General features: G+C 42.1%; 1 protein-coding gene across 1 annotated transcript in view; it reads right to left on the bottom strand.

Moving 5' to 3' along the window:
• Positions 1 to 1,911: 1,911 nt before the first annotated feature.
• LOC111980219 (spectrin beta chain, non-erythrocytic 4-like) overlaps positions 1,912 to 17,336 on the bottom strand; it is a 31,306-nt gene continuing 15,881 nt past the window's right edge. The window contains exons 9-19 of the mRNA XM_024010904.2: positions 17,046 to 17,180; positions 16,487 to 16,728; positions 15,616 to 15,754; positions 14,340 to 14,424; positions 13,176 to 13,405; positions 9,960 to 11,581; positions 9,695 to 9,758; positions 9,293 to 9,540; positions 8,822 to 8,992; positions 8,622 to 8,664; positions 1,912 to 8,262 (exon numbers count right to left, since the gene is read on the bottom strand). Of these exons, the coding sequence (XP_023866672.1) occupies positions 7,933 to 8,262; positions 8,622 to 8,664; positions 8,822 to 8,992; positions 9,293 to 9,540; positions 9,695 to 9,758; positions 9,960 to 11,581; positions 13,176 to 13,405; positions 14,340 to 14,424; positions 15,616 to 15,754; positions 16,487 to 16,728; positions 17,046 to 17,180 (3,309 nt within the window). The 3' untranslated portion in view covers positions 1,912 to 7,932. The remainder of the gene's footprint in view (positions 8,263 to 8,621; positions 8,665 to 8,821; positions 8,993 to 9,292; positions 9,541 to 9,694; positions 9,759 to 9,959; positions 11,582 to 13,175; positions 13,406 to 14,339; positions 14,425 to 15,615; positions 15,755 to 16,486; positions 16,729 to 17,045; positions 17,181 to 17,336) is intronic.

Raw genomic sequence — 17,336 nt, forward strand, 5'->3', positions numbered from 1 at the left:
AGTTTAGTCCGAAGTCTTGGTTAGTTATTTGTGATGCACAATTCAGTCATCATTCCCCATTTGCCCACCCTCTGAGGAGCCAGGACCACCCAATCAGATTGAGCAAAAACAAAAAAAGAATACATTGTTATTACAAAAATACTCCTTTTCCCAGGCCTCCAAAATGGTCTCCTGATGTAGTTTAAGCATTGTTGTGGACTTAGAACATGCCATTTTTATTGTTTTTCTATAAAACAAAACGTTTGATTTTGAGAATGCAAATCTGAAAAATATATAGGAAAAATAAAAATAACAGAAAAACAGGAATTTTCACACAGGGTGCCTTTCCTTYGTTGTGCAGGCTGTTAGGGAAAATGTTTGCCAAATCAGAGTATACCCACTTCTCCAGGCACCACTACATAGGGCTGATGGAAAGACAGCAGCTACACACAGCATGATGTTAAAGATAAGCAGTCCATTCACTCTGACATAATAAGCCAGTAGGTCCCAATCATAAGAATAAAAATACACAACCATTAGGCTAAGCATTTCCTTATCGAAATGTACAACTATTACTTCCCATTGCAGAAAATATTTCACGTTTAGCACAAAGTAACCTGTGACCTAAAGTTTAATTGCATCAATGTTTCACACACAAGTTATTTTCAAAGAGATGGCTATCAGCGAGCTCCAATTAAAAAAACAGTTCCACTCACCAGATGATGATCATTTAAACTTAACTTCTCGTTGAAAGTTATTCTTGAAAAGGGAGAGAGGGAGAACTTAACAAATTAGCAAAAACATCCTCTTCGATAACACCTGCTGCTGCCGCTGCAAACTGGCTTTCAACAAAAGATAGCTAGCTAGACCATGGGAAATCTACCGCTCCTGTGACCTGTTGGCCTTTGAGAAGGCTGACGTTTCCATATTCTTCGTAAAAACGGTCAAAATGTGATTGGTTGATTCCACTGTCACTCCAAAATGTGGACCTAATACGGTTACATTTTTAATTTAATTTAATTTAACCTTTATTTAACTAAGCAAGTCAGTTAAGAACAAATTCTTATTTACAATGACGGCCTACCAAAAGGCAAAAGGCCTCCTGCGGGGATGAGGGCTGGGATTGAAACAATATTTTTTAAATATAAGAGAAAACACACATCACGACGAGACAACACAACACTACATAAAGAGAGTAGATGGCAGATACCTTCTATATAGCTTCTGATGGACTAGCCAATGGCTGATTTAGCTAGCTAGATTTATCATCCAAGAGACCACCAAACAAAACTCAGTGTTAACCCTTTCCTTTCCAAAAGAATTGGCTCTATTTTCCTTCAGCATGCGTATATATGTACATTTATATACATCATTGGTCACACCTCATTGTCAAGTAGAAAGTCTTAATAAACCATTTGCTGTTTCATACCATGCCATTTGCAGATTTGAAATAGATCCATATATCCTTTTCATTTCAGTTCACAGATTGGTAGTCTCCTTCACTGCCTGTGTGTCTGAAGCCTGGCACTCGGCGATAACAAACAGGTGGTGCATGGGCATCTTCTTGAAACAACAGTTCCCTGTCTGCCTGTGGTTATGTCTAAAACAGCATCATTTACAGAGATGCAGTGACAACGTACAGAAAGAAATCTGCAGGTTGGTGAAGCACAAAGACCAACATAGACCTACAGTATAGCAGAGCACACTTCTCAGTAAATAATGATACAGGATCATTATATAGAAGCCATATAGAATTGGTCTGCTCATATTACTGCAAATGGACCAATGATCAAAGCCAATAATTAGATTTGAGGTTAATACAACACAATACAGATGAAGTTCTTGCACATTGTGTCATAAAACATATGATTTTCATGTAAATGAGTGCCATTCAAGCAATAATAATAAGTCATAAAAATGACAGTGCCAAGATTAAGGGATGAACAGAGTTTATGAGACAATATGTTTCATATTTCAACAGACAGATATTGGCAGATGTTACTCCAGTCTATTTAATAAACAAATCAGAATTAAAATGTACATTCTTAAAATACTTACATTGAGTTGTGCAGACTTTGTGCAATACTGTATACATGTATATTTCTTATAGACCCTGCGTCACCACTAGCATTTTACACTGTGCAATGGGGCAGTGCTTTAGTGCAAAACAAAAGTTGCATGACATTTCTTCTCCCACATCATCAATTATTCATGTTTCCACTTGCACCTCTTGAAAACTGCGAGTAGCACTGCTGTGTTTTAGCCTTTCACTGATCTGCTATTAGAGGGCTGCAGAATACAGAGTAAAACATTTTTATTTTGTACCAAGCAAAGATTTCAAGCTTAATGATCGGAAGCGTTATTAACTCTAAACAGATTTTTTTTTTTTTTAAAGACCAGCCCTTCAGTTGACGTCCATCACTGACTTAATCCCTTAGGTTATCAGAGCTATGTGGTTCAGTTACTATCCCCAGATGGCTTTATGAATACTACAAGGTGTGGAAGACACTGACAGCATTTTTCTTCTTACAAAAAATAAATCAAATGACTTAAATACAGGGAATACTTTAGTTGAAAGTGTATGCATAACTGTGTCATTATGCCTATATAAGTGTATCATCATGACACATGACATTTTGCTCCATGTGTTAAATGCACAAAGGCATTAAGAAGTGGAGATTGGAGCATGGAGCTCATAGCTGGTCATATGGATTAAGTCCATGAATTCTAATAAATGTTTTCCTATGCTAATTGGTGATTATGTCATGAGGTATTATAATGACAGTATGTATACCCCCTCAAAATCATGATAATGGACCTTTATGAAATCTCAAAAATTGTACTCTCTGGCAAGGTTTACTAATTTTCCCCCAAAAGTTGTTTTTATTTTTTATGATCCCTTACACAGGAATCTCTTAACTTTCCTAGTCAATCAAGTAAATTGACTTTGATTTTGAAACACTGTGAATGGCTGAAACGTCAGGAATTTCTTAATCTCTCCCACTACTATATATAATGCATTATGTGTCTAGTGATCTGTGGAGGATGGTTGATGATGACTTTTAGAAGAAATCTTGGCTTAACACCTCTGTGTCAAGCATACACCAATGTTCATGTCAATTTTGCATCAGCAAGTAAGGAGGTTTAAATGGAGAAAATGTCATAGCAGCAAGGTATAGGTATCATTAAGGTACACCGTGACACTGTATCTGAGACAAGAAAAACACAAAATCACAAAAACACTTCTCACCAGCAATGAGGTCAAGAGCTTTGTTTCTGTGGGTTTAGTAGGTTTTGTAGTATTTCTGTTTGTTTAGTAGGTACTGTAGTATCATTAACCTGTTTGTTTCATGAAGTGACAGGATTTCTCATTGTCTAATGTCAGATCGTGTCACTCCAACGCAACGCTCATCAGTGCAGTCGGAATCGATGTGCTAAGACAATGGGGATTTCTCTGATAAGAATGTAGATGGAGGAACCATAGAATTGGAATGAATAGAATTAGAACCATAGAATTATCATTCTAATTATATTGGAGGAACTATACATCATGTGCAAAGTAGAGCCTCTCTTTCTTTCCACAGAGAAGAATAAAAGAAACAGCTACTAGTGTTTAACTAACCAATATGTATTGCAATTAAAGGCTCAATTCCGGAGGAGTAGGTTACACTAAAAACAACTGGCTATAGGCCTACAAATAAATGACAATTTTAGGTACCATTAGTTTTTAAAGCCTGTAATATAGAATGGTGTGGTACCTATAATAACCATCTACAATAGACAGTTTGTTGTTATACTGTAATTGACAGTTTCGCAACAGTTTCTTGTCCACGTTGTGACAGAGGACACAACACATATATTGTGACATTTTCAAGTGTTACCAATAAGTTAATAACTGCGTCTAATCAACAAGCTGCAGTTAGACTCCTGACTGTTGCGTGTGTCATAACACTTTAATGCCAAAGTCAATAAGTGCCAGTATTTGCATCCTGAGTCAAATGGAACAGTCTGTATTGTGTCTTTTGTTAAATTAATTCATTTTCAAAATACTGGTTTCCATTGTTTTGGGGATAAGGCTTGATAAGGTTTTATTTTTTACATGTTTTATATATTTGGTTATAACTAATACTACATTACACACAAACCAGTTTAAGCAGTAATGTTTGATTTGGCAGGTCCATGATATGGGGCATTTGGGAATCGGATAAAACATATCTGTAAAGATTATAAAAAGTGGCCCATTTGAAACTTGAAATTCAGAGTGACATAAAAATAAACACAGTCGACCAAATGTCAAACTATGTTGGCTGTTGAAGTTTATGAGTTGTACAGTACTAACTAACCTTACATTTTCTTTGTGTTTATGAATGTTCTTATCAATATGTTTATAATTAATCATCCAATATGACCGAGGATTAAGCAAAAAAAAAATTGTGGGATGTATGGTTGTATTTAGCTTTGAAGTCACAGCCCAAGAGTCACAGCTAAAACGTGTGTAGCCTGGATACCAGACTGATCAGCTCCAGAGTTAACAAATAAACTACAGTAGCATTTAGTCTACCAAGTTCTTTGTTATCATTCAAGCCATTTAACCAGTTCAAGTAAATGGTCTGTAGACCTATCCCTCGCAACAGGACTGTTCTTATAATATTTCACTTGCCTGACTGGATTCAGCTACTAATAGAAAAAACTGTCTGTATCAAGTCCGTATGATCAATTAATTGAAATACACACATTTATAAATACACAACAAAGGTACCTGTCCAGCACTCTTTTCCCTTGTAAAGTGTAAAATGTAACTAGATATTGGTGTATATATCCTTTGAAAGATGACTCCTAATCTGCATATTTTTCATTTAAATGGAATAAACAGTAATATCGTAATTGACTAATGTGTTTTCCCCATTTAATTTGTGTGGAGTTAAGAGAAATGTTTTAATCTTAACCCACTTTAGTACATAGAACTCCGTTAATTAGAGTATAGAATTTATTGGTATACATTCAAAGATACACTACATGTCCAAAAGTATGTGGACACTGGACACCCCTTGATAATTAGGGGATTAGGCTATTTCAGCAACACCTGTTGCTGACAGTGTATAAAATCCAGCACACAGCTATGCAATCTCTATAGACAAACATTGGCAGTAGAATGACCCATACTGAAGAGCTCAGTGACTTTCAAGGTGGCACCGTCATAGGATGCCACCTTTCCAACAAGTCAGTTTGTCTCATTTTTGCCCTGCTAGAGCTGCCCAGGTAAACTGTGAGGGCTGTTATTGTGAATTGGAAATGTCTAGGAGCAACAATGGCTCAGCCGCGAAGTGGTAGGCTACACAAGCTAACAGAATGGAACCGTCGAATGCTGAAGGGCGTAGTGCGTAAAAATCTTCTGTCCGTTACCGAGTTCCAAACTGCCTCTGGAAGCAACGTCAGCACAATAACTTCAGTAAATTAAATAACATTAAATAACACCATTAAGCTTCATTAAATGGGTTTCCATGGCCGAGGAGCCGCACACAAGTCTAAGATCACCATGCGCAATACAAAGCGTCGGCTGGAGTGGTGTAAAGTTTGCCGCCATTGGACTCGCTTCACCATCTGGCAGTCCGACGGACAAATCGGGGTTTGGCGGATGCCAGGAGAACGCTACCTGCCCCAATGCATATAGCCAACTGTAAAGTTTGGTGGAGGAAGAATAATGGTCTGGGGCTGTTTTTCACGGTTCATGCTAGGCCCTTTCATTCTAGTGAAGGGAAATCTTAACGCTACAGCATACAATGACATTGTAGACAATTCTGTGATTCCAACTTTGTGGCAATAGTTTGGTGAAGGCCCTTTCCTGTTTCAGCATGATAATGCCCCCGTGCACAAAACAAGGTCCATACAGAAATGGTTTGTCAAGGTCATTGTGGAAGAACATGACTGGCCTGCACAGAGCCCTGACCTCAACCCCATCGAACACCTTTGGGATTAATTGGAACGCCGACTGCGAGCCAGGCCTCACAAATGCTCTTGTGGCTGAATAGATGCAAGTACCCACAGCAATGTTCCAACATCTACTGAAAAGCCTTCTCAGAAGCATGGAGGCTGTTATAGCAGCAAAAAGGGGACCAACTCCGTATTAATGCCCATGATTTTGGAATGATGTTCAACGAGCAGTTTTTTTATTGAACTTTTTATTTAACTAGGCATGTCAGTTAAGAACAAATTCTTATTTACAATGACGGCCTACCTCAGCCAAACCCAAACCCGGACAACGCTGGACCAATTGTGCGCCGCTCTATGGGACTCCCAATCACGGCCAGTTGTGATACAGCCTGGAATCGAACCAGGGTCTATAGTGACGCCTCTAGCACTGAGATGCAGTGCCTTAGATCGCTGCACACTAAGGAGCCTTTGTCCACATACTTTTAGCCATGTAGCTTATGTACAATTTCATGACTAGATAAATCCCTTCTGACTGACAATCGTTTTCTATTGGTTTCAACTCAGAGTGAAAGAAAAAAGGGACGGAGAAGTTTAATAATATATTCTGAGGTTCATCTAATATTGATTACTATTGTATTTTCACTAGTGCAACAATTACAACCCTTATGAAATATATTGCAGTAATATAATAAAAACAGCAATGAGGTTATACTGCTTCTTGTCTCAGATCAAATAGAATTCGAAAGAAGCATGAAGGATGTCTGACTTGGGCTTGTAATGCGGAGAACTTTCTCTGCTCTGTCGTTAAAACATATCTTCCTATCACCATACTTCATGTGGGGAGAGTTTAAGATCCCCGAAGAGAAGCCTTTAGAACGTTCTTCAGGATTCCAGAATTATACCATGATGTTAGCATTTTACACAGTACTTTCCTTTAGATGAAATTATTGCACAGCCAAATTCATTTCAGAACTGGTCAACTTCAAGACCATGAAGAACATTACTTTTCATTAAAGTAAAAGGTGCACTATACAATGTCATGCCATGGATGGTTAGATTTAATAAGTGAGATGTAGACACAGGCCTGGCACTACAAGTGGGTTAAGTTTGGCATTGCCTCCTCAAATAGACTCTTGGGGGTGATTGAGTTTTGCTTAAGTTGGCAACCCTAGTTCACCTTTACTCCTGGCATGCCATGGGCCTGTGCACAATTAATCCAAAAGTTCAGAAGAGAAACACGTGTGTTGATCAATTCCATTATTAACACACATAGGTAATACCAGCATTCCATCATGACAGCATGACTCAGATATAGAGATGAGGTGAGTTTGAAATGTCAATATGCTGAGTATACACAGATGTGTTGAAAGTGTTTAAGGTGCTGCTGACCTGCTGGATACAAGCTGATGATGAATGTGACCAATCATATAATTAATAATAAGTAACTGTTTCTTGTCTCCTTTCCCTCTCTCTCAAACAAAGATAAGAAATAAAAAAGTATATTGCTTCAGAAAAAAAGCTTTTTCAAAATATTGTGAGACATTTCATTCACCGTTGCTTGGGATTTTCTAAAGCATTACATAGTCAGTCATAGGTATATTATATATATATATATACTGAGAGATGCTGTGAATCCAAGAGATAAATTATCAATGAGTTGTGACTTTGACGAATGCCTGTGACCACACGGTGGAGCTGGTTCATCTCCACCATCCTCCAACCTACCAGCAAGGGCCAAAATGCAATACAAGCATTGATGTATTTTGCATGGGATAGAGGCTGAAAGATCAGTCTGTCACAGTTAACAATAGGTAGTCCAAGGACCCAAGCCTCAGGATGTCACAGGGAGAGAGAGAGACAGAGAGATATATATAGAGAGAGAGAAAGAGAGAGAAGATATGCACAAAAATGCACACACTCTCCCTCCGTCTCGCTTGCTCACCACCGTCTGGTGTCTTAGGGTAATGTTAGGATGGAGCGGGCAGATGGTTGGATGCAGTCCACTCCTCCACTTAGCGGGGATCATTTGCTCTTCCCTGACGTGCTGGAGCCCCCTGCCCCTCCCTCTGCCATCTCACCCCTCTCCGACGTGTCTGCCTTCTCGGAGCCCTCGCCTGTCTTCTCGGACCCCTCTCTCTTCTCAGACCTATCCTTCTCGGACCTCTCTTCCTCCTCCACCTCTCCTCCCATCTCAGATCTCTCTGACCTGGCATCTGCGTCACCCTCTGACTTCTCTTTCCTCTCCGAGCGGTCAGGATCTGTGGACGAGGTTGTGGGTTTGTCCCACTTGGCGATCTCCTCGTGTTCAGTTATACTGGTGGTGATGTTAGTGACCCAAGCCTTCAGGTCCTCCTGCAACAGTGCACCCAGAGACATGGGAATGTTAGGGTTTCTACAAAACCAAGAAGCAAGACTAGTAATTTAATCAATAAATCAATCAAAATAAGTTTATTTTATAAAGCCCTTTCTACATCAGCAGAGTTCACAAAGTGCTTTACAGATAACCAGTCTAAACCCCAAAGAGCAAGCAAAGCAGAAGCGAAAGCACAGTGGCCAGAAAAACTCCCTAGAAGGAAGGAAGCTACTGTAGGAAGAACCTTAGAGAGGAGTTCTGCACAGAGAGGTGGCCTATCTAGCTCTCTAATGGGAGTAAATCATTGATGTTAAGACATTAGATGAAACATGTTAATTTTCACCACAGGCATTCTCACCTCATCCTTTGCGTGGAAAATATAGTCATTGCCATCATTTTTCCTGTTGGAGAAGAAAGGAGAGAGTCATTGTTATGGAATTACCAAGAGTCTATTCTCTAGTCAAGGATATTAAAGACACTCAAAAGTTTTGAAAATAATGATATGCTATAATAAGGAGTAAGTTGGAGTAAAAAAATATCCTCTTCATCAAGCCATACTTGATAACGAAGACATTTTTCTTCTTCTTGTATCCCATGGTGCTATCACATATACAGACGCTCAGGTCGAGTGGGGTTTCTTCATTGTAAGGTGTGGTGATGCTCTTGGCGTCCTTGTAGAAAATGATCTCTCCTTTTGACAACACGCAATACAAGTTCACCCACGACTTACTGCAAAACAAGAACAGCTTATTGTGCAACATATTATTGTTTCTCCTTTTTTCCAAAGTGAATTCATAGAGTATCGATATGTGTGTCATAGTATGGCAATAGAGTACTGTATATATCCTTTAGTGATCTACAGTAACCGTTTAATTCTGTGGGGTGTGTTGTGTGGTGTTTGGTGGGGTGTGTTGTGTGGTGGGGTGTGCATTGTGGTGTGCTATGTGTGTGGTGTGTAGTAGGGTGGGTGTGGTGAAGTGTGTGGTGTGGTATGTGGTGTGTGTGACTGTGAGTCGGTGGATAGCCCACCTGCTGGGACTCTTTTGCTGGCCCTCAAAGTCGTGTTTGCGGTACAGGAAGCCTTCGTTATGGGCAGTGTGTGAGGGCGGCAAGAGTTGCGCCGGACTCTGGGCTGGAGCCGAGCGAGAGCGTCGCTTCTCCTCAGGCTCTTTGGGGCGGGGTCTCCTGCGGGGTTTGGGGCGGTCTCGGGCGCGCGGGCGCTCGTAGGTCACGGGTGCTGAGAGGCTGCTGGTGGGGCGGTACGTCTCCCCTCTGGCCTGGAACAGACAGGACAGAGGTGTGTCATTCAGAAAGCCGGCCTGGTTGGCTTAACAAACTGTATCTTCACTACACAAAAACTAAATATAAAATGTGCACAAGATAAATGTATCAAAATAGGAAATACTGTTAAATCCATGTGAAATAACTTACTTGTGCTGCCTCTCTCTCCTGGGCCTGCTCCACAATCTCAGCCATTGTGGTGGCTCTCTTCTCTCTGTAATGAGACAGTTTCTGCCATGAGTCACCCAAACAGGGAATATAATCAATACCTTCCAAATCAAAGTTTTTGGATCACAGTGGACATTGCTGACAAGAAACAACTGTTTTTGTAATGAGCATGTGAAATGAGTTGCCACAAAAACAGACAGCACAAGCAAGCACTGCTAAGGCTATGACCAGGCAGTCCTGGACTCACGTTGAGCGTTTGTCAGAGCCTTCCTTGGCTGACTCCATGTCGCTGGAGTCGTCCTGCCTCGGTGTCCTAGCCTTCCCACTGCCCTCCTGCTCGCTGGACGACTGTCTCTCCAGGCGTCGCCTATAGCGCTCCTGACGCACGATCATTGGCAGCTCGTTGAGCCGTGCCTGGATCTCCTGTTCGCTGGAGGTCTGGCGGCCCAGCTTGTACTCCCTCTCCCGCCGCAGGTGGTCCATCTGGGGGTCGGAGCGGCTGCCGCGGGGGTCCCTTTGAAGCCTGCCATGGAGGAGCTCCAGGCCGGACTCTGGCCCGATCATGTCTACCATGGGGATGTCCCCAAACTGTTCCCTCTGCGCCCTGCTGGCCTCCAGGAGGGGGTTGACAGCCTTGTGGATATGGTTGATCCTGGGCTGCATGCAGTCGGCTTTCAGATGCTGCCACGCATATGCCATTTTGGGGTCCATGACCCCACCGCTTTGAGGCAGATAGCTAGAACTACCCATACCTCCACTACCTTGGATTTGCGCAAGGTACCCTGAACTACCCATACACCCACTACCTTGGTTTTGTGCAATGTAGCCTGAACTACCCATACCCCCACTACTTAGATTTTGTGCAAGGTAGCCTGAGCTACCCATACCACCACTATTTAGATTTTGCGCAAGGTACCCTGAACTACCCATAATCCCACTACATTGGTTTTGCGCAAGGAAGCCTGAACTACCCATAACCCCACTACCTTGGTTTTGAGCCAGGTAGCCTGAACTACCCATACCACCACTGCTTTGATGGTTTTGAGCCAGGTAGCCTGAACTACCCATACTCCCACTACTTAGATTTTGTGCAAGGTAGCCTGAGCTACCCATACCACCACTGTGTTGATTTTGCGCAAGGTAGCCTGGACTAACTATACCCCCAATACTTTGATTTTGCGGCAGGTAGCCTGAACTACCCATACCCCCACTACTTTGATTTTGCGGTAGGTAGCCTGGACTACCTGTACCCCCACTACTTTGATTTTGCGGCAGGTAGCCTAGACTACCCATACCCCCACTGCTTTGATTTTGCGGCAGGTAACCTGGACTACCCATACCCCCACTACTTTGATTTTGAGGTAGGTAGCCTGGACTACCCATACTCCCACTACTTTGATTTTGAGGTAGGTAGCCTGGACTAACCATACCCCCACTGCTTTGATGGTTCAGTCCAAGGTAGCCAGAACTATCCACTGGCGGAGGGGCAGTCTGATGGTTCACTCCAAGGTAACTGGAGCTGCTGTCCACACCTCCACCGGCCTGATGGTTTAGCCCAGGGTAGTTAGAACTCTCCAACCCCCCGCTGCTGCTCTGATGGTCCAGTCCATGGTAACTGGAGCCATTCATGACAGGAATGTAGCTGGCAATGGTAGAACCCAACCTCTGGGCTGCAGTGGAGGCAGAGGCAGCCATCCCCAGACTAGTCTGCTTGGGCCTGGGCTCAATATGCAGCTGGACCGTCTGCCTCAGCAGAGTTGAGGTAGCAAGGGGAAAGGTCGGAGTGAGGCAGGACGATGGGAACATCCTCCGACTGGAGAGTGGTGTTGGGGCAGGCTTGCTGCTCTGTTCTTCTCTCAGCTTCTCTGCCTGAAAGTCAAGATTGCAGTGAAGAGTAATGAAAAACATAACAGCAAAACAATTAGCAGGTATAGAGTTGGCAAACTACACTGGACAAACTGTACTTAAAATACCTTTCTTGTCTTGTAAACTATTTAATCAAACTTCTGAACGAAACCCTTTGGCTAAGAAAGAAAACAAAATCCTAACAGATACAGTACCAGTCAAAAGTTTGGACACACCTACTGATTCAATGGTTTTTCTTTATTTTTCATATTTTCTATATTGTAGAATAATAGTGAAGACATCAAAATGATGAAATAACACATATGGAATCATGTAGTAACCAAAAAAGTGTTAAACAAATCAAAATATATTTTATATTTGAGATTCTTCAAAGTAGCCACCCTTTGACTTGATGACAGCTGTGTACACTCTTAGTATTCTCTCAAACAGCTTCATGAGGTAGTCACCTGGAATGCATTTCAATTAACAGGTGTGCCTTGTTAAAGGTTAATTTGTGGAATTTCTTTGAGCCAATCAGTTGTGTTGTGACATGGTAGGGGTTGTATACAGAAGATAGCCCTATTTGGTAAAAGACCAAGTCCATATTATGGCAAGAACATCTGAAATAAGCAGAGAAACGAAAGTCCATCATTACTTTAAGACATGAAGGTCAGTCAATCCGGAAAATTTCAAGAACTTTGGAAGTTTCTTCAAGTGCAGTCACAAAAACCATCAAGCGCTGTGATGGAACTGGCTCTCATGAGGACAGCCACAGGAAAGGAAGACACAGAGTTACCTCTCCTGCAAAGGATAAGTTCATTAGAGTTACCGGCCTCAGAAATTGCAGCCCAAATAAATGCTTCACAATGTTCAAGTAACAGACACATCTCAACATCAACTGTTCAGAAGAGACTGTGTGAATCAGGCCTTCATGGTCGAATTGCTGCAAAGAAACCACTACTAAAGGACACCAATAAGAAGAAGAGACTTGCTTGGGCCAAGAAATCCAATCAATGGACATTAGACCGGTGGAAATCTGTCCTTTGGTCTGATGACTCCAAATGTGAGATATTTTGGTTCCAACCACCCTGTCTTTGTGAGACGCAGAATAGGTGAACGGATGATATCCGCATGTGTAGTTCCCACCGTGAAGCAGCGAGGAGGATGAGTTGGACCACAGAGTGACGGAAAAGCCGCCAACAAGTGCTCAGCATATGTAGAAACTCCTTCAAGACTGTTGGAAAATAATTCCAGGTGAAGCCGGTTGAGAGAATAACAAGAGTGTGCAAAGATGTCATCAAGACAAAGGGTGGCTACCTTGAAGAATCTAAAATCTAAAATATATTTTGATTTGGTTAACACTTTTTTGGTTACTACATGATTCCATATGTGTTATTGCAAAATGTTGATCTCTTCACTATTATTCTACAATGTAGAAAATAGTGAAAGTAAAGAACAATGAGTAGGTGTGTACAAACTTTTGACCGGTACTGTATGTTAGACAACAGACATAAGCAAAGACTTAAGTAAATCTGCTTTGTCACCAGACAGTGCCAACAATGACGAGCCAGTGGGACATTACAGTAGACTGTCTGTATCTATCTAAAGAAGAGCTTACGTTGGAGAGCTGTCTCAGTGAGCTGAAGCGCTCCTTCCAGGTGGCTGCAGCCTTACGGAAGGCCTCGTGGCGGAGGATGAGCTGCTCCACCTCGTCAGTCTGAGCCTGGGCCTCTCCTCCAGCACCCCCAGCCTCCCTGGAGTTGGAGCTGGAGTTGATTAGCGGCTCCTTGGCCTTCAGCCAGGCCTCCGCCTTCACCGTCTCCTGGGCATACTGGAACTGATCCTTCTCTGAAGGAGAGAAGAAGAGATGGGCATGCTCAATTCGATAGTTCTTATTATAACAAAGTCTTTTAACATTAACCAAAGCTCATATACTGTACACATTTATGCTGAATGGGCATGAATTTGTCTCCCACTGACATCAATTAATGATTTACATGAAAGTTACAGGTGGTTATCTCAACTCTAGTGCTAGGTCAGGGTTTTATTTGGCTCCCCAAGTTTTCTGAGCCAAAAATAATTATATATATATAAATATATATTATTTATTTTTTGGGGACATAAAAGACTGTAAAACAACAAGAAATCAGCTCCAAGAGTTTTACATTTTGGATTTCTGTTCCCAAGTATTCCCACACATAATAGAGAGAGACGTGATCATATACAAATGTAAGCAAGGTTTGAAATTATTATGTTTTAGTCAAATATTATATCTGTTTGTGATTATTGTGACCAATTTGCAGTGTAAATATTATTTGCAATTATGTTCCGCCACCCCCCTTCCGCTCAAGAAAAAAATGGCTGTACTGTTTTGTAACGTGTCGTCTAGTCTAGTCACGTTGAAATGATTGTTGAAGCACACACACACACACACACACACACACATCACACACACAACCACCACACCACAACCCACACACACACACACACACACACACACACACACACACACACAACACACACACACACACACACACACACACACACACACACACACAACACACACACACACACACACACACACACACACACACACACACACACACACACACACACACATTAAATATTCATAGTGAAAGCCGTTCGCTGAGGCACGATCGTAAAACCAGTACTTCTCTTGAGCACGAGCCCTTCCTTCCTTCCATATAAAAAATTCTGCAGTGCTGCCTGAGATCTCTTTGTGCTCCCTCCACAGTGCCTTACAGTGTAGTGAGTCACTCACTGCGCTGTAGCTTTTCCTGGTGTTTGTCCCATCTCTCAGAGAGATCCTTCTGCTTAGCCAGGAGTGTGTCCAACTTCTCCTTTATCTGTGGAGAGAGAGAGAGAGAGAGAGAGAGAGAGAGAGAGGAGAGAGAGAGAGAGAGAGAGAGAGAGAGAGAGAGGAGAGAGAGAGAGACGAGAGAGGAGAGAAGAGAGAGAGAGAGAGAGATTGGGTGCATTCAAATTACAAGAAAATGTAACGTAATGACAATTTATCAAAATATTTTAAGTCAGTCTTGACAGAGAATTTTATCATTATCATATGAGGTTTAGTGATACACCTCCTTACACACATCATTGAAGACACACTTATACAATATCTATTGTTATTTTTTAGTTACAATAACACTGCATGATTGAAATGTGGTTTTGCTGCATAGTGTGTTGTGTATCCACTGGGCACAGATGTCAGTTCAACGTCTAGTATTGATTTACATTTGGTTGAGTTGTCAAATATTTCAACGTGAAATCAACAAAAGATGTTACGCCTTTGGATTTAGGTTAAAAGTTATGTGACCAAAATATGAAATGTCCTTATGTTGATGACTTTTTACAAATCCAATGAGTTCTCCATGTTCATCACATACATTTTTGGGGTTGATAGGATGTTGGAAACTACGTTGATTCAACCAGCTTTTCTGCATACAGAGTGTTGTTGTTGTATGTGAGGCTGTGTTGTTTTGCTGCATACAGAGTGTTGTGTTGTATGTGAGGCTGTGTTGTTTTGCTGCATACAGAGTGTTTGTTGGTATGTGAGGCTGTGTGGTTTGCTGCAACAGAGTGTTGTGTTGTTTTGCTGCATACAGAGTGTTGTGTTGGTATGTGAGGCTGTGTGGTTTTGCTGCATACATGTGTTGTGTTGTATGTGAGGCTGTGTGGTTTTGCTGCATACAGAGTGTTGTGTTGTATGTGAGGCTGTGTGGTTTTGCTGCATACAGTGTGTTGTGTTGTATGGTGAGGCTGTGTGGTTTTGCTGCATACAGAGTGTTGTGTTGTATGTGAGGCTGTGTGTTTTGCTGCATACAGAGTGTTGTGTTGTATGTGAGGCTGTGTGGTTTTGCTGCATACAGAGTGTTGTGTTGTTTTGCTGCATACAGAGTATTGTGTTGTATGTGAGGCTGTGTGGTTTTGCTGCATACAGAGTGTTGTGTTGTTTTGCTGCATACAGAGTGTTATGTTGTATGTGAGGCTGTGTGATTTTTGTGCATACAGTGTGTTGTGTTGTGTGTGATGCTGACCTCCTCAGCTGCTGGGTTGCCTGCGGCCAACAGGATCTTTCCCAGCTCGACACACTGTTGTAGGGTCTTACTGCGGCCGTCCATCTTGGCTTTCAGCTCACCATGTTGTTTCATCATCACCTCCGCAGAGGACGAATCCCTGGCAGAAGCCACCCCATAGGACCAGGTCAGACAGGAGGGAAGCACACCATGCAAATGTCAGAAAAGAAGAGTCCAGTGAAGAGAGCGACCTATTACCATTATAACACTATATCATTCCGTTTCAAACCATACTTTATTGTGCTGGCTTGGATATTTTATTTTCAAGTCGTCCTTTCCAGCATGGTTTTAGTAACTATATGGTGGATACATACTGTAAACATGCCAGCGAAGTACAGGCTGGCCCGGCTTAGTTCAGTAGTATGTAAAGTGTATGTGTGAAATGTTAGCCAAGTGCCTGGTTAGTGTACTGAGAAACTAACTGTAGAAAGTAGAGTAAATGAGCGATGTGAACATCCTGTCATACATAAATTAAAATAAGAATCAGGACTACTTAAATACTATTAACAAAAACTGAATGGCAGAATACATTAAGGTCAAGGTGGCTAAGCGTTTTATTTTTAAACTAGGCAGTAAAGAGAGCTTTATTGCATAACATGAATGGGACCATACACCCTACAGTATGTGCAAGCCAAGAAGGAATTAGCTCAACTAGGGGTGCCTGAAATGGTAACTAAAATAGAACATTACAGATACATTACAGATACAGTTATTTTTTTTACCCGTAAATTAAGCAGAGCCTATTTCTCAAGTCAAGTATCAGAGGTATGATATTAACAAAATGGCTGACAATTAGACTTCAGTTCAGGTAAGGAGACCTTTAATTACTTACCTGGGGTCGTCCCCTCCAATCTGTCCCATGATGCCTTCCATCCACATGAGATGCTCACGCACCACTGAGAAGAACTGGACCTTGTCTGTCACCGATGTGACCTGCACGCGACTGGCCTCACAGGAAACCAGCAACTCCTTCCATGCTGACATCACTTCCTGTTCCTTGCTCATTATGGCCTCTGCCTTTTCCCCGGCGTAGATGGCCCTCAGCTGGGCTGCGTTCTCCTGCAGCTGCCTTACCTGGAGTACCACACAGGACATGCCTCTGTCATCTCAAATCATTATCTAATCATAGTTGGTCTTCAGTTTAGTTTACAGCCAAGTTAATCAGGTGTGAGGTTGAGGCAAAAGTATGACTCGAGTCCGTGCACAATATCTTTCATCTTTGCTACTGTGCGCATAATGGTATTCTGTTTACGGCTCCACTGTGTATCTTGGGGTTAACATCTGTAACATACTTATGCCCTCCAGGAGAATTACTTATTTGACTGATGGGTGTTAGAGGAGACCCAGAGAGCATTGATGTTTCTCAAGGTCATAGAGGAATTTACACTCACCTGTGAGACAAGCAGCTGGAGGGCGTGCTCAAACGAGCGCATGAGCCTCTGCAGCGTGGCCGGGTTGGCGATGCTGGCTTGGCACGCCCTCACCTCTGGTAGTTGCCTCATCTTCCCCGCAATCTGAACCAAGACCTACAGCACAGCACAGGACAGACAGCATCATCATCATCACAAGACCCTCAGAAATAGTACCTCACACATCAGGATAATAGCAAGACCACAGTGTCTACACTGTCTACGGTCTACCAGCACCTCCAAACATTACGCTGTCTGATGTTATCTAATATA

The sequence above is a fragment of the Salvelinus sp. IW2-2015 genome, linkage group LG20 (assembly GCF_002910315.2).
Source record: "Salvelinus sp. IW2-2015 linkage group LG20, ASM291031v2, whole genome shotgun sequence".
In the NCBI taxonomy this organism is placed as follows: Eukaryota; Metazoa; Chordata; class Actinopteri; order Salmoniformes; family Salmonidae; genus Salvelinus; species Salvelinus sp. IW2-2015.